At 34.1% G+C, this 21770-nt stretch overlaps 1 protein-coding gene across 1 annotated transcript in view; it reads right to left on the minus strand.

Annotated features, from left to right (window-relative positions):
• Nucleotides 1-763: 763 nt before the first annotated feature.
• Nucleotides 764-21770, minus strand: part of NMD3 (NMD3 ribosome export adaptor) — a 31628-nt gene continuing 10621 nt past the window's right edge. Inside the window, exons 8-16 of the mRNA XM_043473836.1 lie at nucleotides 15491-15569; nucleotides 14709-14805; nucleotides 12481-12598; nucleotides 10995-11140; nucleotides 6295-6407; nucleotides 5420-5492; nucleotides 3961-4067; nucleotides 2596-2666; nucleotides 764-2162 (exon numbers count right to left, since the gene is read on the minus strand). Of these exons, the coding sequence (XP_043329771.1) occupies nucleotides 2032-2162; nucleotides 2596-2666; nucleotides 3961-4067; nucleotides 5420-5492; nucleotides 6295-6407; nucleotides 10995-11140; nucleotides 12481-12598; nucleotides 14709-14805; nucleotides 15491-15569 (935 nt within the window). The 3' untranslated portion in view covers nucleotides 764-2031. The remainder of the gene's footprint in view (nucleotides 2163-2595; nucleotides 2667-3960; nucleotides 4068-5419; nucleotides 5493-6294; nucleotides 6408-10994; nucleotides 11141-12480; nucleotides 12599-14708; nucleotides 14806-15490; nucleotides 15570-21770) is intronic.

The following is a 21770-nucleotide window of genomic DNA, read 5'->3' on the forward strand; positions in this document are numbered from 1 at the left end:
TTGGCAAATCTGAGTGAAGGGTTTCCAGGAATTCTTTGTACTATTCTGCAACTTTTGTCTGAAATTATGTCAAAATTCAATTATTTTTTAAAATAAACATCCTTCAGGCTAAAAATAACAGATCAAGTTATCTAAAGGTAGGAATCACCATGAACACATTTAATAAATTAAGAGTCTTGGGAAAGCTCTTGATACTTACTCAAAACTGATCAGAGAACGGTGTCCCAGCACAAAACCTGAATTCTGGGTTCTACTGAGGCAAGGAACTAGCCTGATGCTGCCAAGCCTCTTAACTACTGAAGCAACTCTCCACTCGACTGCTTCCCTGCTCATCAAGGGCCTTTTGCCTATAAAATAGTGGCTTGACATGCAGATCTGGCTATAAAAAAATCACATTGACTTAGAAATTATTCCTATTTATAAAACTGGGTTATAAATCAGGTTTCTGTGGTTCTGATTAATATCAGCATTTCCCAAATCGTATCAACTCTGGGACATCAACAAGAGCATTTTGGGACCCATAAGCCTGGGAACTATCCTCTAAAATGGCAGATTTAGCAAGGCAGTGTAACTGTGCACACTCTTGGCTAACAGCTTTTCTTTCAGCTATATTCCGTCATCTTGTCACAGCCTTCTTTCAACCAACAGATTTCATTACTCATAAAGACACGACATTAAAACAAGTAAGAAACACTAATTCTATCTCAGAAAACTGCAAGAAACTTAAATATGACACAAACATAATCACTTCAAGGACACAAAAAAGGGGAAGATTGTTTTTATTTTCATGCTTTTTAAAGTCTTGACATAGAAGAGATAAAGACAGACCACAGGTAAAAACTTTAAATCTGCAGACAGAAAAGAAGTCACTTTAGAAAGAACAAGGCTTTATTCATAACTTTAGGACTAAGGAGTCAAATCTTAAATAGGAAAGTGTTCCATTAAGCACTTACTCAACTTCCTTATTTAGTGATATATATAGAATTTATGAGTTGGCTCTTAGTCCTGGCATGCTTAGTTATCTTGCTTATGGAAATAGGATCTTAAAACTTCATTTTCGGAACACTTTAAAAACCAAACCAATGCCTTGCCTTCAAGGATATGAAAGGTGTTTCCTATTTAAATCTGATTCATGGTTTTATAAAGCAAGATCACTTATATTATTTCATCATCCATATGCTGGATTCTAACATCCTTTTTGATGGTGATGTGTTCAATGAAACAAACTTATAAAGACAGAATTCCTTCTCAATTTGTAAACCAAAATTTTAAAAGCAAAATCCTTGTAGAGACAGGAAGACATTTTTATAACATAAGCAGCTACAACACTAAGCTGCTGGCACAGACCAAAACAATTAAGGAATAAATTATTTTTTAACCTTTCAATACTCTGTTTGCTATATAACTTGTAAATATTTTAAATATACCTTCTTCTGCAACAAAAAGTAAGATTATCCCCAGCTTAACAGCTTTTGAAGATGTAAATATTACAAATTAAAAAAGGTAACCTTCCTACTGAATGTCCAATTATAAACTGAACCCCCAATTTTCCTATCCCAAGGATATAAAAGTGATCTAAAGTAGGTTAAAGTACCCTACAAGTTCATATTGAAAATGACTTTTCATATGCTCTTCCACTAAAGCAATCAATATAAAAAGAATGTAAAAGCGTGTTTAGTGCTTGAAGGTTTAGGTAACCTCCAAGGAATCACAACTTGCAAGCTCTTAAACCCAGAGCTATACAGTATGTGAAAATACTAATGTCTCATAAAAAAGGCAAGCCAATAAACTTCCATTTGTAAATGGCCTAAATTTCAGTAATAATTCCATTCTCCATAATTTTTTATCTAAAACTTCAAAGCCATCAACTGTTTTCAGTTCTTCAAGTGAGCAACTGAAATAGCTGCATTTATTCAGGTTTAAAACTAAATTTCTCTTCTCTCACTGTGAAGGCATAGACAGAACAGAAAGTAAAAGTATTTTGTCCAACATCCTGACCCTACAGATGTGGAAACCATATACAACATGGTCTCATGTCATCATCGATTCACCTTCGCCACCAGTAGCATCTTGAGAAATGTGAAGGTCTTCAAGCATCTCAGCCAGACTTATTCGAGGTGCTCCTTCATCGTCTGTGTCACTTTCCACAGGAATGGCTGAATCTAAGACAAAATATAAAGAGAATTTCAAATAAATACAAATATGGAAATATGCAAACACCTGCCCTCCCCATCATTACTATTTAACCATATTGTATCTGTAGCACTTATATCACATCCAGAGCAGGCATTTAAATATACATTGAATGACTGAACTTGCATAAATGTATGAACAACTACCCATTTGTATAGGGGTCAGCATACTGAGGGATCATGCTAGGATGCAAATTACATAAATGTAGCAAAGTAAACAATATTTTACTGTTGTGAAAGTTTGGGATTTTCTTTTAGGGGAAGATGGGTAAATGTTTAGAGTAGTTTTAGAACATATAATAAAAGTCGTTTATGGAATCGAAGTTTAAGATATCAAGATACTCATACTGCAGTAATTATTTATTTACAGAAGATACAACTTAAATACTCCTTATTCACCAACCTCTATAAATGTTCACATTTTTTCTAATTGCTTCATCTTCTTCAAGATCTTCAAGGAAATCTTGGTATTGCCTACAGAAGGATAAAGAAACATTTAAGTATCTCTCCTTTACCAAAAAGTGTGACGTTAATGTCTTCTTCATTTTCAGCATTACAAGGTAAGTGTGTTCCAAGTATTAAAATCCTTAATAATAACAACTGAAGGTCAAATATGGATCTTAAATAAATACTGACAGGTTTTTGAAAAATATTTTCCTTCAAAATTACCTGATTAATAAAAAACAATACACACCTGAATATAAGTGAAAGTCGCTCAGTCGTGTCTGACTCTTTGTGACCCCAATCACTATACAGGCCATGAAATTCTCCAGGCCAAGAATACTGGAGTGGGTAGCCGTTCTCTTCTGCAGGTGATCTACCTGACCCAGGGATCGAACCCAGGTCTCCCACATTGCAGGTAGATTCTTTACCAGCTAAGCCACAAGGGAAGCCCAAGAATACTAGAGTGGGTAGCCTATCCCTTCTAGAAGATCTTCCTGACCCAGGAATCGACCAGGGTCTTCTGTATTGCATATGGATTCTTTACCAACTAAACTATCTGGGAAGCCACACTTGAATATAAGGGGACATTAAATATAAGACAATGAGAAGACCCCTTCATACTTTACCCTCTCCCCCCAAAAATGTATAGCCAAGTTGAAATACAAACATTTTCAAGACTATAGATGAAACAGTCAAATATGTACTTATAGTATCTATTTAATATTATATATTTATACATATGTACTTATTTTAAACTACACTGAAACTATTTTTTTAGAAATACTGCTGTCTCCCACTCACATTTCAAGACACAACTTCATTTAAACTTTTCATTTTCATAAATATCAATATTATTAATGTCATCCTTAAGGCCACTCTTCCAATCATCCAATAAATTTTTCTAGAACACAGCATCTTCATTTCTCCTTAAACTGAAAACAGCATATTTGGTATCAGAGAGCTGTTTTTCTTTTACACTAAGTCATTAAGTACTCATTTGCTCTCTGTGATATCCACAAGGTTATCATTATACCTTGTGGATTATACTCTGGACCCGCAAGAACTCATTATATTTTGAAATGAATCATCTAGAACAACACCGCAATTGTCAGGTCACAAATTAGGAAAAAATAACTAGATCTATGGTAAAGGTCATTATTATCTGCTCATCCTGATCCAAACAACATATTGATAAGAAAACAAAATTAATATTGAGTGCAAGAAGCAACTGTGTGCTAACTATTTCCTGATGATATAAAAACCATAAAGATTTATCAAAAGGATTTCCTTTGAGACAACATAAAAAGTATAAACAAAGGGGGACCTTTCATCATCTGTGTCCATGTTTTCTTTATCTCTTGCAAGCTCTTTCAGTTTCCAGTTCCTACGACGCTGACGTTTGGTACGGTCATAGCTCTTCTTGATTAATACCTACAGAAATATTTGCAAAATTACAAAAAATGAGAACTAAGTAACAGGACCTCAGAAGCCAATAAAATTTTTTAAATGAAAGATTATGGGACTGTCAGAAAGACCGCCAACTGATGATAGTGGTTATACCTCAAAGGAAAGGAGTACAGATCAAGCAGCAGTGTCAGAACTTTCAACGTTTTTATTAATGTACTTAATATTTTATGAGAATGCATTTAGCCTCATGAGTGTAACTGCTAAATTTACTGAAATTTTCCAGTGACCGAGACTTTTTTATACTAAAAATTTCATGTTTCTGGTGGTTTTTTCCTTCTGTTACATCGAAGTTCAGTTTTCCGCTACCATTCAGGTAAGTCATTCTGAAACATTATCAAAGGAAGACAATTTGTCTCCCTCATATTCCTACTAATAAATACTTATAGACTACATATATATATTCACAACTATATATCCTGGAACAATTTCATAAAGTGGAGATAAAATAATTTCACAAAATCTTATAAGACCATTTTAATCTTCTCTTTATGACCTCTCTGAGAAATACCTATTTATAGACTTACACCTAAACCATGCTTCTATTTCCTAATTTATTAACTAATAAAAGCACAACTGGGTGATGAGGGGAGTCCTTCTTATGCCATGACTTGCTTTCTGCCCACAGCTAAAGAGATCAAGATTTATTTTAAAACATTAAGTTAAGCAAGCAGGAGATAGCCTTTCACATTTCACATTCACTGTTGCTCCTGATTCTTATAAACTCATGTTAAAATTTAACAATGTTTTTTTTCCTGGAAGTAACATCCTTTTCTAAGACTTAATGCTGTGAAGATTATTTTCAACTAATAATTATATTCAAACCTGAATGATGGTGTTAACTTTAAATGCCTTCTTAACAATACATGAGGGACTTTCCTGGCAGTGGTTAAGACTCCACGCTTCCACTGTAGGAAGCACGGGCTCGATCGCTGGTCAGGGAACTAATAAGATCTATATGAGCTGCCGCCAAAAAATGAAGAAAAAAAGCATGAAATAAACTGAGCCTAAAAGAATGAACAGAATAAAGGTCATCATTTTTAGCTGTAAATTTATTTTAGCTCTATAGATACTATCAAGCAATTTGAAACAATGAAAATTTGGTAAGAGAAAACAAAAAACTCAATAAATCTTGGATTTTGAGATTAGCAAAGAATAATTATCTTACATAAAGATTTTGCTATTATAACTTAACTGCAATTTCAAAAGAAACCTCTAAGTTTATTACTTTCAAAAAGTGTGATTTCGTGCATCTTCCCCCTAACAGTTACATTAATCCTCATCAACACAAGAAAAGGGGGAAAAATCTAAAGCCTTACCACATCTGGGACTCTATCTGATTTCATTTTGTTGACATACTCATCATTTAAGTTACAGTTGACCAAATCAAACCTGAAATGCAAACAAGGAAACAATTAATGACACACTTACTCTTTCCATGTTGTTTTATAAATGATCACCTAACAGTTCCTCCTAAGATCAAGCATTCAATATGCTTTCCCACTTCAGAAGTTGTGCGGTGAATAGGCTTCTACAGATCATAGTAAAGATAATAATGCATTCTATCTCTGAGTTTCACAAGTCATCCACTATTGCCCACCTTACCATACTCTTGTAAAAGAACAAAACAGATATCTGTCAGTCTAATGTAAGGATTCAGTTAGATGGCTCCATTTTATTTATAAACAACAAAAACAAAACATCCTTTATTCTCCAGTAAAATGAACTGAAACCCCAAGAGCAAAAGTAATGTTTAAGGCAAGCTTATTAAGTTCTGCATCAGAATGGGCTATCCTATGCCCATAAAGACCCCTTACATATATAGCTGCCATATTTTAAAAGTGAAATTTATTTTAACAACAGCATATGCCTAAGAAAAAACCACTTGCTCTCCCAAAAAACCACTTGCTCCCCAAAAAACTATACACATAATCTTATCATACAATTTCAGGGATCAATTACTCAAAATCTTGTAACAAATGACTCTAAGATAATGGCCAAAATGGAATAATTATAAGCTTCTGTCCAATCAGTAATTTAATTTATTTATCAATAAAAAAGTGAGCCATATGGCTCCTAAGAATTCTTAAATTCTTTTTAGGATAAACAACTTTATTTTAGATAGCTCTGCTGGCTCCCAGAGAAAATCTGCAATGCTAGTGGGCAGTTTAAAATAATATAAAATAATACAAACCCCAACACCAGGTCTCCAGGATTTAGAAGATGTCCCAAATGAGTGCGACAAAAATACTGTTTATCTGTATTCATTTCAGATGTTTTCTGTACCCAGACTTCCCCGAGGGTATGCTTAACAGAGAAGAAAATGAACTCTTCAATAATCTAGGCATAACTTACAAAGCATCTCATAGAAAAGTTAAATACAAATGTTGATTTTGGTTTCTGATTTTCATTTTAAATTAGAAGTGTTTGACTTTCCAGACCTCTGAAACACTGTCAAAATTAACCAATTACTGAACTATGAGTAGAGAAAAACTCATAAGTAATCATAAAATAAATATTTTTGTTAAGATTTTATTCAAGGCTTCTAGAAAACATTAACACTGTCACCTAAAAACAGACACATATGTAGAACTTTCAAAAGAAATGTATTCACAGGGAGATCACCCAACAAACACTGAGCAAAAAGAATAAATCACGTGCGTCCGTGCATGTGCTCAATCGCGTACAACTCTCTGCGATCCCGTAGACCGTAGCCCCCAGGCTCCACTGTCCATGGGATCTCGAGGCAAGAATACTGGAGTGGGGTGCCATTTCCTTCTCCACAGAATTTTCCCAACCCTGCATCTCCTGCATTGGCAGGGAGATTCTTTACCACCGCACACCTGGGAAGCCACCTACTAAAAAAGCAGGGGAATCTTCATTTAAATACAGCAAATATCTTAAGTTACACCTTATGTTTTACACATAAGGTTAAAAACACCAGAGTTCATAGAAAATAATCTAACAATCCCAGCAGCACCACTGCCACAACAGCACCCAAATCTTCATCAAATTAATTTTCTGAATGTCTACTATTTTGAGGCATAACTTTTTAAAAGAACTATCATGGAAACATCATCTCAAGTTTGAACTTTTTAAGCAAAACACCACTAAAGGCCCTTTCCAACACAGAATTTTACAAGCAATTGTAAATGACATTTCAAATTTCCTGGCTGAATTAAGTATAGCCATGCCAATGCCTTTTACTAACAAAAACAAACCCAGGTAAAACGGGATTCAGAGCAAAACACCAAGAATTATAGATAGCATTAAAGAATCTCAAAGAGGTAAAAAGAAGAGGTAAAGATAGAGGAAAAAAACCAAAGTTAAGGAGAAGGAAATGGCAACCCACTCCAGTATTCTTGCCTGGAGAATCCCATGGAGAAAGGAGCCTGGCAGGCTACAGTCCATGGGTTCACAAGAGTCAGACATGGCTTAAAATAAAAAAATAAAAAAAATTAAAAAAAAAAAACCAAAGTTAACAGACAGGTCCTGGATTTAGGGGAAAATTGGGTGGGGAAAGAAAGAAAAGCAAACTACCAGGGAAACACTAAATTCTAACTATGTATTTCCTGAAAACAAAAAAAACATAATATCTAGCTTTATATATGTTGGAGAGGAAGTGGTGGTGTTTAAATGGTAAGTGTTTGCTCTTAAATACTACTTTCATAGTAGAAGAAATCAGACTGACATGCTTGAAGAAATACCTGATTTCAGATATTGGGGTAAGAACTACACAATGTGATTTTAGAATACCTAAATGTTGTGGTGTTATCCCAAAACGTAAGGATGCTTTCAAAGACTAGTAAAGAAAGTCATGTCAAAGGATATAAGAATATACCTACAGCTATTAAGAAACTGAGTCAATAATTAATAATCTTTCAAAACAGAAAGCATCAGGCCCTGATGGATTCACTGGTGAATTCTAGCAAACAATTAAGGGAGATACACCATTCCTCTAGAATCTTCTCCAGATGGTAGAAGCACAGGGAACACTTCCTAACTCATTGACAAGCCCAATATTACCCTAAAGTCAATACCAGACAAAGACATTACAAGGAAAGTAAACTACAGACCAATCTCTCATGAACATAGATATAAAACTCCTCAACAAAATATAAAAGAACTGTACACCATTACCAAGTGGAATTTAACACATGTATGCAAGGCTAGTTCAACATTTGAAAATCAAGTTAATGGAGCCCATCAGTCATTAACAACAAGCTAAAAACAAACAAAAAAAAAATCACACAATGATATCAATAGATAAAAAGCATTTGACAAAATCCAACACTCATTCATGATAAAAACGCTCAGTAAACTAGAAATAGAGGGGAAACTTCCTTCACTTGATAAGGAGTATCTATTTAAAAATTACAACTAACATTATACTTACAACTTCCATAAAAACTAACTCAAAATGGATCACAGACCTAAGTGGAAAACATACAACTATAAAACTCCTAGAAGATAACAAAAGAAAAAATATAGCTGACCTTGGGTTTGGCAATGACTTTGTAAGTAAAACAAAGGCATGATCTATGACAGAACAGTTGATAAACTGGACTTCATTAAATTAGAAACTTCTGCTCTATGAAAGACAATGTCAAGAGAATACGAAGATAAATTATACTGGGAGAAAATATTTCCAGAAAACACATCTGACAAAGGACATCATCCAAAATACATAAATAACTCTTAAAACTCAAAAATAAGAAAAAAACAATCTGATTTAAAAAATGGGCCCAAGACCTTAACAGACAACTCACAAAAGAAGACATACAGATAGCAGATAAGCATGAGCAAATACTCCTCATCATGCGTTATCAGGGAAATATAAATTGACAATGAAATACTATCATATGCCTATTAGGATGGTCCAAATCCTAAACATGGATAAATCCAAAATCCTGACACCACCAAATGTTGGTGAAGATGTGGAATAACAGGAACTCTCATACACTGCTAGTGGGAGTGCAAAATGATACCATCACTTTGGAAGGCACTTCGGTGGTTTCTTACAGAATTAAATATGCTCCTTGGTATTTACCAAAAGAAGCTGAAAACTCATGTCCACACAAAAACATGCAAAGGAATATTTACAGTAACTTAGTCGTAACTGCCGAAACTTGGAAGCAACCAATATGTCCTTCAGTAGGTAAGTGAGTAAACTGGGATATCAAGACAATACTTTGCATTACCAAAAAAAAGCTATTATAAGCCAAGACATGGAGGAACCTTAAACACACATTACTAAGTGAAAGAAGCCAATATAAAAAGACTATACAGGTACAATAGGAGAAGACCATATGACATTCTGGAAAAGGCAAAACTATAGAGACAGTATTAAAAAAAAAACAAAAAAACAGTGACTGCCAGGGGTTAGGAGGGAATAGAAAAATGCATAGTCAGAGCACAGTAGGTTCTAAGGGGAATGAACTATCCTGCATGATACTATAATGATGGATACATGTCATTATATTAATACATCTGTCCAAACTCATAGACAGTACAATACTAAGAGTGAATAGTAATGTCAAATATGTAATCATTTTGTGTGATTATAACACATCAATGTGGACATAAATTGTATGTCCATAAATCTATTCATAAATTGTAACAAATGTACCACTCTTTTGGTGGGAGAAAGGCAATGACGATGGAGGAGGCTACCAATGTGGGAGGCAAGGGGTATACAGGAAATCTTTTACCTCCTCTTAATTTTGGTATGAACCTAAAACTGTTCTAAAAAAAATCTTTCTCCAGACGATCTAGACTCAGGGATTGAACCCTGGTCTCCTGCATTGCAGGTGGGTCCTTTATCATCTGAGGTACCAGGGGAGCCCCTCTCCCACCCACCCCCACAAAAAAGTAAAAGTTATTTAAAAAAAAAAAAAAACCTTTTTTAAAGGACAGAAACTATTCTGAAGAGGCTGCTACTGGCTACATTTGAGGCAATCTGAGGAGAAGGGAGGGAGGCAGCGAGGGAAGGGAGGAGGAGGGAGAAGGCAGGAACAAAGGGAAAAAAAATCAAAAATCTCAACGGAGGTATCGGGCTATCAAACAATCAAACATTACTTGTCTCTTGATATATCACAAAAGGTACATGTATCACCTCTGAAATGTTCTGACCAAAAAAGAAATTAACCTAAATTTAAATGAGACTTCAGATCCACTTTTAAAGGAAATATAAGAGACTACAAAGCAAGTTAAATAACATCATGAGGAAATGAGAATATAAATCCACAAAATAAATGCCCTAGTTGCCTTAGAAAGTTGGTATCATAAAAAAAAATAAATTAGAAAAAAAGAGCGGGTACTATTATTAATATTTAAGAGGTACAATATTCAAATTTAATGTACAGTCAGTCCCCAATTACGTACTGGTTTGAACAAACCATAAAAGACACTTTGGGAAAAATGAAGAAATTTGGCAAGCTATCTAGTTGATATGTATGATAATACTTTGATTATGTAGCAAATGTTTCTAGGTTTTATAGATGTATATTGAAATATTCAGTATTTAGTGATAATATATTTATATTTAATTCAAAATGTCTGAAATTTTTTAAAAAGTGAAAGAGGGTTAAGCTTCTCATTTGCTCCTTCTATATGAAAAGTAAAAGAATACTTTTTCATAATAACATTTTAAGATTAAAGAGAAAGAAATAACCTACCAGACAGTATGTCTGATAGTTCTCACCACAATGGCCACGTGTTAAAAGCAGATGGCATACAAACACAAAACGCATTTTTACCTGAATGTGGTGTCAGCTTATTTGGAACCACATTTTGGAATTACTAACAAATTAAAAAAAAAAAAAAAAAAGATTGAGAGAGGGGGACTAAAATAGTACGTCAGGATTAGAGGAAGGTGAACAGGATGGAACTTACCTTTTTTGATATCATTCCAGCACCTGCATTGCGTTTTATATCTCGGACTATGCTGCATTCCATAACAATAAACTCCTCTAGCTGTTTGGGATGGCATAAACTATTGAAAGGGTGACTCCAGAAGGTGTTCCCATCAATATCTGCAACTAAGAGGAAACACAGAACATTAAAGAACGAAAGAACTGAAGTATTTCAAAAGCCATCAAATGTGTTAACGAGGAAGAAGTCTATACAGTGACTGTGGAGCATCAGGTCAACAGAAACCAGAGTGGCAACTCACACTGCAGAGGACATCGCTTACTCCTATCCATCAACCCCAGGTTTCCCAGCGAGTCAGAGAAAAATACCAGGTGTCAAAAATACGAGCGCCAAAAAATTGATGCTTTTGAACTGTGGTGTTGGAGAAGACTCTTGAGAGTCCCTTGGACTGCAAGGAGATCCAACCAGTCCATCCTAAAGGAGACCAGTCCTGGGTGTTCATTGGAAGGACTGATGCTGAAGCTGAAACTCCAGTACTTTGGCCACCTCATGCGAAGAGTTGACTCATTGGAAAAGACCCTGATGCTGGGAGGGATTGGGGGCAGGAAGAGAAGGGGACGACAGAGGATGAAATGGCTGGATGGCATCACTGACTCAATGGACATGGGTCTGGGTGGACTCCGGGAGTTGGTGATGGACAGGGAGGCCTGGCGTGCTGCGATTCATGGGGTCGCAAAGTCGGACGCGACTGAGCAACTGAACTAAACTGAACAATGAACAAGTACCTTTAAAATAAGATCAGATCCAATCAGCTGTATAGCTGTTTCATGTGCTGGCATTTTATTTGACACATTATCAGCCATCTTAGGTGTTTAGTCTATGGGAAATAAATTTCTACCTGACAGATGTTCATCCCAATACTGCACACAGAATTTTGACTGATGAATTCTAATTGATAAGGATAATAAATGACTTTCTAGAAAATATCAAAATAAATTCAATGTTTTATAACAGAAAACTTGTATTACAGTAAACATATGAAAAAGATCAAGGAGATGCAACCAAGTACTGAGAGACACCTATCAATACAGGGTCTTCTTTTAGGTCGAATGCTCCAAACTTTAAAACATATGCTCTACACTAAAATTTGACAATGAACTTAAATAATTAGTCATAAAAAATAAAAGAGGTAAATAAGTCCAGCTCAGTAAAAATAAATGGGATAAGACTAATAAAAACTTAAAAATGCAAGGAAATTTTTCTTCCAAAAAAAAAAAAATACAAGGGCAACTTACCAAAAGTATTAAAAAATTCCAGTGTTTTAAACACTGTACAGTATTGATTTTAACTAATTTTTTAAAACAATATCACTTCCCGGGTTCCAGCACCAAAAACAAAAAACAAACAAAAAAAAAAACAATATTACTGAGAATACTTGATAAAATTAACATTAACAATTTATTACTGCTTTTTAAATAGAAGTGTCAAGGCAGTTTCTAAAACTTACCTTGTAGGGTATTTGGATCTATGAGGTGGATGACACTCGTTACTCGAATACACACACAAATCTGGTTCATGTTTCCCAGGCTTTGTGCCAGTTTTGGAGACAGACAGACAACATTATCCTAGGAATAAGAACTAACATTTAGTGGGAAGCAAATTTTAAGTAGGAGTCTTTGATAAACACTCATCAGTGTAAACCTGATCAAAGTGCATTTGATCAAACCAAAATGTCATTTTTAATTCTATGTATCAACAAATGGCTTAAGAGAATCAGATCATGCATAAACAGAAAATAAACTATACCCTCTTAAGATGGAGATAACTGTCTTAATAAAATGGCTGTAAAAAGTAATTTAAAGATTCTAGTCACCAAGCTGTTTGGTTCATTTCAATTTTATTGAAGTGTGAATGCTTGCTTATTACTCTGCATTAATATAGTGTGACTTCATTTACTCTCCATAAAAATTTCAGAGGAGCCGTTATGTTCCTCCTTGTCTGCATGGACCAATGTGTAATCAAAGATCTAATGCCCCTTCAAGAGCACATATGCCTATGTGTGCACCAGGACATACTAACACCGATGTGGCTATCTGTTTTTAAGCTGTTATTAAAATATAAAAGGGATCTGGATTATATTTTAAACTATATCTATTGACAATCATAGGTTCCCTCACTGCAAGGACATTCTGCACATCCTTACTGGCACCTAGCTCAGTCCATTTTTTTCCTGAAACTTACTAAGATTCTCCAAAGATTAATGGGAAAACTTCTTCACACTGTGTATTCATTCAGATACCTATATGAATCACTGAAAGCACTTAATACAAAAGGCCTAAATACGTCCTCTCACCTAGATTCACTGTTTTATTTAAACTGGGGGTCTGCAAAGTAAGACCCTGAGGCAAGTATTTGTAAATAAAGTTTTGCTGGGACACAGCCTCAGCCCTTCATTTACCTATTATCTATCGCCAATTTTGTGCAACAACAGCACAGCTGAGTAGTTGCAAAACAAACTATACAACCTAAAAGCTGCAACTATTTACTATCTGGCTGTTTACATAAAAAAAATTTGCTGACTCTGTTTGAGCCATCATTTCATGGTTCTGTACTAAACCATAATGATGACAGACTTAAAGTCTTAGAGTCACAGACCTAGGTACAAATCCTGGCTTCCTTTTGTTGTTAACTTTGGGCAAATCCTCTAACCTCCCCAGGCTTCTTACTCATCTTCAGAATGATGGTATGATTTACTCCAGTTGTCATGAGACTAAACAGGTGAAACATCCTTAGGTACTCAGAAAGTACCTTTACGGAGAATGCTCACAACAAATTATAGCACTTATATCATTAGTGATTTAAACATGGACATGCAAGTTCCTATGTAGCAGAGACATCTAGGACACAGTCCTTAATACAGTCTTCTATACAACAGATCCCCAATAACTATTTGTTGAATTTTAATTCATCTATATTTTTTGAAGCAGAGTTTTACCTTAGTACAATTAATGAAATGACAATTTTTGTCTTTAGAAAAAGAGATCAGATTTGCAACTACCAGAAGGGGTGGGGGTGGGGGCAAGGGGAAAGAGGAATTGGATTACCATAGTCAAAAGGCACAAACTTCCAGTTATAAGATCCATGACTATGAAGGATATAATGTACAACATGATAAATATAATTAACACACCTGTATGTTATGTATGAAAGTTGTAAAGAGAGTAAATCCTAAGTTCTTATGAGGAGAAAAATATTTCCTTTCTAATTCAACTTTATATCTATATAAAATAATGGATGGTCATTAAGAAAATGATAATCTACATCTTAAGTATTATTCAGAAATTTTTAAAATCACAAAAATAATTCAAAGCTCTCCTTCCATAATATTCTTTAATTTTATCATGCCAAAATCCAGTTTGCACACATTCCACAAAGTGGCTCCCTGATAAGTAATTTCCTATATTCAAAGTTTCATAGAACTAGCATGTGTCCACTAGGACTGCAAAGTTTAAGGAGTATATGCCTTAAAAACTGCAATGAGGCCTTTTAATTAGCACACCAAAAATTTATAATTTTAAGCATGATTACTCTTAAATCTTTTTAACATGACTAAAATGTGTCAGAAATCATTAAGAAGTTATTCTAAATGTTTAACCAATCCCAGAAGGAAATCAGGAGCTAATAATTACATATAAACCAATTAAGGACATGGATTAATTAAATGAGAAAAAGTACCTTGCATATTGGAACAATTTCCACAGAAAAAGTGCTTTTGTAATTGTATGTATTACTATGGATATCCTGAGAGATCAGTCTCTGTGAGGCTTTGTATCTATTAAGAGAAAAAGTTAACCATTATAAAAAGGCAAAGGTTTTTATTTGTCTAATCTTGGGAATATAAATTTTCATTAAATCATCACTGTCCAAGGTCTGAAACAGGTTCCTGATGCCTGTTATGGTGAAGTCTCAGCTCATGCACTTCATTTATAAACTTTCACCAGTCTGACTGCACTCTATCTGTTCTCAAGCTTATCTACTGAAAACCTCCAAAACATGCCCATGGCTTAGACCAAGCAAGTCTACATATATCGTCCGTTAAAAGCTACACTAATGTCCACTCCAAGTCATTGTTCACACTAATCTCACCCTTCAGTACAAACTCTACTTTTGAAAATTTCCGATTTTAGGAGCTTAAGTCCTTCCGCCTCCATCAAGTTTCTCCCCAAAGTTTTTTAACCCTGTTCTGCTTTTTTCTTATTTAAATACATTGAATCAGTGGTTCAGGACTACAGTGTTTACTATCACAGACTGAGTCTAGCTCCCCAAAGATTCTTAATGCTCTTTGGCTAATACTTCCGTTAAAAGTAGCTAATCCAACAAATGCTTACTAATTGTGTAAGTAATCCTACTATAGTTTTACATATTTTAAAGTAAGTTGCCTAAGCCTGAAGAATGGATGTGACCTACGTTCATTCCCTGTTGCCTGGATTTAATCACATGTAGGTTTCAGAACATACCTAGTGGGAACGGTACACTGAAGAAATTCTACCATCTTCTGAGCATGTTGTTTTGAGGAATAATAGAAATCCAGACCATCTTTTAAAGAAAAAAGCCATATTAAAGTAATACTGCAAAGATTTTCTTCTACTAATATGACTATATCACAAATTAAATGCATATTAAATAACTAAATTATAATTTTCTCGCCATAGTACACTAGGAATGCCATATCACTTAAGACTTGTTTGACAAAAGGACAGATTAATCAAATGCAAACAAAACAAAACAAGATTCATAACTTAAACTTCAGACATAATTCAAGGTCAAAAGGGAAGAGAAAAATATTAAACAGAACAAAAAAGGGTATTTTATGTAATGAATTTGGAAGAATCCACCACGAAAACAACAGAAATGCATGTAATAGCATAGTGTTGAGATACAGAAATCATAAACTACTAAAAAGAAAAAACTGACAAATGTTAACACATGTAATCATTGAGGGAGACCAGTATAAGACTAACAAAACCAAAATGGTCAAAAAATGAAATGTGCGGTGCCGAATCACTCAGTCATGTCCAACTCTTTGCAACCCCATGGACTATAGCCCACCAGGCTCCTCTGTCCATGGAGACTCTCCAGGCAAGAATACTGGAGTGGGTTGCCATGCCCTCCTCCAAGGGATCATCCCAACCCAGAGATCGAACCCAGGTCTCCCACACTGCAGGTGGAATCTTTGCCATCTGAGCTACCATGGAAGCCCAAACTGACCCAAAATAGAAAGGATACACAGAATTTGAATAACCAACTATCAAGGTTGATTTAACTGAGATTACAGAATGTAGTCCAAGAAAGAATACCTATTATTTTCAAAAAGTTGATAGAATATTCATAAAATATTCACATACAAAGATTAAATTTTAAAACTTTCATGATTCAGGAGACATTACAAGTAGGCACCACATATCCTAATTTCAAAACATATTACAAAGTTACAGTCATCAAAACAGTGTGGTATAGACAAAAAGGCAAGTGTACAGAATCAATCCACACATACATAGTCAACTGATCATGAACAAATGTGCCAAGAATACACAGTGGGAAAATGATAATACCTTCAACAAATGGCATTGGGAAAACTGGATATCCACATGCAAAAGAATGAACTGACCTCTTGTCTTATATCATTAACAAAAATCAACTCAAAACAGATTAAAAAGACTCAAACTAGGACCTGAAACTGTAGAACTTCTAGAAGAAAATATGGAAAAAGCTTCATGACATCAGTCTTAGAAATGATTTCATGGATGACACAAAAAGAAAAATAAACAACTGAGGCTACATCACAGTAAAAAAGCTCACACACAGCAAAAGAAACAATCACCACAGTAAAAGGGCAACCTACAGAATGAGAAAAAATATTTGCGAACCGTGTATCTGAAAAGCAGTTAATCTCCAGAATCTATCAGGAATTCCTATGACTCATCAGCAAAAAAAAAAGAAAAAAAAACCTGGTAAGCCAATAAGAAATGAGAAAGGAATAAGACATTTCTCAAAAAAAGATGTACAAATGGCACAGATATATGAAAAAAGCTCAATGTTGCTAGTCATCAAGGAAATGCAAATCAAAACCACAATGAGTTTACACTTCACTGCTTTCAGGATGGCTATTATCAAAGAAAAAAAAGACATCCTAGTGAGAATATGGAGACCCTGGAACCCTTGCACACTACTACTAAGGCAAACATAACACAGTACAGCCACTACGGAAGACAATGCAGACGTTCTTCATAAACTTAAAATCAGAACTACCAAACGATACAGTAATCCTCCTTCTAGGTGTTTATCCACAAGAAGTGAAATCAAGATCTCCTGTGTTTATTGAGGTATTCTTCACTAAGCTATATAGCTAAGCTTATATAGTCAAGAAAATGGACATTTAGGTTGTTTCCACAACAGATGAATGGATAAATTGTGATATATACCTCCAATGGAATATTATTCAGCCTTAAAAAGGAAGGAAATTCTACAACCTGCAACAACATGGATGAACGTTGAGAACACTGTGCTAAGTGTAATAAGCCAGTCACAGAAAAACAAATACTGCATGATTCTATTTATATGAGGTACCTAAAATAGTCAAAATCATAGAGTAAGAGTGGAACTACGGTTGCCAGAGAGAAAGGAGAAATGAGGAGTGACTAAGTTAATGGGCATAAAATTTCAATCAAACAAGATGATTCAGCTAGAGATCTGCTATATTAACACTATGCTTACTCAACTATAAGGTATTATACACTATCATACACTTAAAATTTTAAGAGGGTAGTTTTCATGTTGTGTTATCATAATTAAAAAAAAAAAAAAGAACGAACGAACCCATTAAGAAAATGAAAATTCAGACCAGGAGAAAATATTAACAACTCATATGTGAAAAGGGGCTTATATCTAGCATATATTTTAATAAATCTTATAACTTAAGACAAACAACACAATCAAAACTGGCAAAAATTTAAACTGCTGTTTCACCAAAAAAGATATAGAAATGATAATACGGTCATGAAAAGACAATTAAGATCATCAGTCACTAGGGAAAAGCAAATTAAAACCACAATGAGATACCACTTCATTCCCTAAAATAGCTATTTATACAAAGAAACAATAGCAAGTGATGTCAAGATGTAGAAACTGGAACCCTCAAAGACTGTTGACAGGAATATAAAACGGTACAGCCACTTTGAAAATGGCAGCTTCTTAAAAAGATAAATACAAATTTACCATACGACTCAGCAATTCTACATCTAGGTAGGCATTCAAGAAAATAAAACAGTTTAATGCTTGCTGAGAAAAAAATGGAAAAATATAGCTTTAAGTACCAGCTGCAGAGCCAATATGATACTCAGAAGAAAATTTATTAACTTTAAATCTATATATTAGAAACTTAAAATAAGCTAAGCTTTCAGTTAACTTAAATAAAAAATACTAAAGAAAGTAGAAGGGAAAAAAATTGTATAGCTATGTATGGTGATGCATGTTAAGTAGACACAGGGTGATCCTTCAACAATATACACAAATATCCAATCAGTATATACCTGAAACGAATATAATGTTTTATGTGAATTTTGCAATTCTATTTCAATAAAAAAATTTTAAGTAGAAGGAGTTAGTAATAAAAACAATAAATAAGAAAAAAGTAAGACTTTGTTTTTTTAATAAAACTAAAACTATCTTTAGAAAAAACTACTATAATAGACAAAACTCTGGCAAATCTGATCTGAGTGGGGAGAGGGAGGAAGTGAAAGACGATGAGAAAAGACAAAGATTAGCAACAATGAAGAAGATATAATGATGAGTTATGGATGAGATTTAAGACCACAATAAACACACACGTACACACACACCCCATGTTCAATTCTATGCCGAGTATGTGAAAAGCCAAATGACATGAAATTCCTTGGAAAATGCTATTAAAATTGATTCAAGAAGCAGTATAGTACCTGAAAAAAATTAACATTCTAACAAAATGATTTGAAAAGGTTTTGCTTCCTCCCTCTCCTCATACCAAACTGAATGGCTTAATGGGCTGGTTCTTATTAAACTTAAAGATGTTGATTAAATACCATGCAGAAAGAGAAAAAACTCTGACTGCTTCTACATCACTAACATAACTAATAGCAAGATTAGAGAGAACAGTTTAATATAATTATGCATGCATACGAACCAAATACAAATCTCAACAAATATTCTATTTAGGGATGAAACACAGATGGACAACAATGCCTGTTACATTATCACTCAATGCTATTCTCCACTCCTAGACACGGGGGAAAAAAGGGGAGAAAAAGAGGGAATGATACTGTAAAGGAAGAAATAAAACTATCATTGTATACAAATAATTATTTACCTAGTAAACCAAGAGTATTATGTAAATGACGCAAGAATATAATGTAAACCATTAGTGATATTAAGAAATTTCAGAAAGATCAACCTATAAAATCAAGAGCTTTCCGAAAATATCAGCAATAATGACTTAGAAAATGTAGTAAAAAACCACCATCCCCAATAACTACAAGTATAGAATAGTCTGGGGAAAAAAAGTGAGAATCATTCAAAATCTTGATGCGGGAAACAAAACTATGTCAAAGAAATACAGAAAAGAACTGAAAAAACATGATTATGCACCAGGTTGTAAGTGCTTTACACAATTTAATTCTCACTGTAATCCTATGAGACAGGTGTTATTATCATCCACTCCATTTTATAGACAGGAAAACTGAGGCTCAGAGAAGTTAAATACCTTGCCTAGGGTCACACAGCAAAAACATGGTGGGAAAGAGATTCAAATTCACAAAATCTGGTTCCACAATTCATGCTCTTACTATTAACCAAGTTTTACAAAAGAATTAATAAGAGGGTATATATTATGAAGTATAATTTATACACTGTAACAAAAGCAATAAGACAAAATAAAATAGAACTGTGGGATGTGTATAAAGGAATTTAGTATATATAAGAAAGGAGAAATTTTAAATCTGTGAGTAAAGAAGAGACTACTTGGTAGGTAAGTATTGAGACAATGCAAGTTAACTTTTTGGGAAAAAGTCATACCAGGTAAGATTAAAGATCCAAAAGTAAAACAAAAATCTATTTTTTTAAAATAATCTTGAGTATAAAGATAGATTAAAGAAAGATAGAAATTCTATCCTATGTAAGATAGGAAGTCATAAGCCATAGCTATATGACTAAAATGGGATTCCCTAGTAGCTATATGACTAAAATGGGCTTCCGTAGTAACTCAGTTGGTAAGAATCGGCCTGCAATGCAGGAGACCCCGGTTGGATTCCTGGGTTGGGAAGATCCCCTGGAGAAGGGAATGGCTACCCACTCCAGTATTCTGGCCTAGAGAATTCCATGGACTGTAAAGTCCATGGGGTTAAAAAGAGTCAGACACGACTGAGTGATTTTCACATGTCTTCATATGACTAAAATATGAACAGCTTAGATAAGAGAAGACATGAGACAGTATCTGCTCTCTCAGTTCACACTCAAGGGCATGCTCTATATGCTTCTCTCTGTATATAAATACACACATGAGACTGATATCCTCTGTAACAGGAAATAAATAAGGAAAAATTAGATATATAAAGAATAATTTACACTAGATAAAACAGCCAATACATATGAAAATGTTAACCCTCATTAGTAATCAAGGAAATGAAAACAGCCTTTATTTTCTTCATTAGAACAGCAAAAATTAGAAAGCCCAACACAACTGTATGCAGTACTGGCAAGTGTTTGGTGAAACAGAAATTCTCACAAGTGATGGGACTGTAAACTGGTACTATTTTGGAAAACAATCTAGTTGCACATGTAAAAATTTAACATTTGCATACTCTTGTTCAGTAATTTCAATTCTCGAACTCAGTCCCAAAGAAAAATTACTGGCTATGCACAAACATAAAGATGTTTGCTACAGTACTGCTTGTAGTAGCAAAAAACTGGAACATCTTGTAAGCCAATTAATACCAAACAACTAAATAATTAAAAACACAATGATTAACAAATATATAACCACAGAGTTAAAAATAATGAAACAGGATTATATGCAATGATGTGGAAAGGTTTCTAAATATAGTAAGATGGCAAATCACAGAATGTTACAGAACTACCTCAAATATGAGGAGAAACCAATGTTATCACATTTGCTATACAGAATAAACACTGTAATATCCTGCTTTAAGGGGCTATATCTGGGAATAACAAATGGATAAATGGGACAGAGGTCCTTTATTCATAAAAGCTTGTTTCTTTTATAATTTTTCTAATTTTTAGAATTTTAAATTTAAAGTTTTATGATTGTTTATAATTATGATGATTCTAAAAACACAGTTATAAGCAAATTAACAAAAGATTAAATTACATCAAACCAAGAACCAGTAGGAAAAAAAACAGATTTAATTCTGGATGAAAAAAGGGATTGTTAAACTTCCAGCATTTTTGGTTTTGAAAGTGACTGCAAAAGTATGTTTCAGAATGTATGCAAGTGTTTTGCTACAAAAAATTCGGTGAGGGTATTTCTGCTACAGTGATGAACAATAATCAGAATTTTCTGTTTCCTTTGCTAGAATATTAGGATCCCAATTCCCAAGTTACTCAAAACAAAGTTACTCAGAACAAAAGTACATTTTTGCCTGATGGCTAGCCACAAATAGCAGACACCATATTAAACAGGTAGTAAAGTACTTTACCTACAGTAAGTATTCAGTAAGTTTCATGTCACAGATTTTGACTATTAACCTT

Source organism: Cervus canadensis, chromosome 7, assembly GCF_019320065.1.
Source record: "Cervus canadensis isolate Bull #8, Minnesota chromosome 7, ASM1932006v1, whole genome shotgun sequence".
NCBI classification, from domain to species: domain Eukaryota; kingdom Metazoa; phylum Chordata; class Mammalia; order Artiodactyla; family Cervidae; genus Cervus; species Cervus canadensis.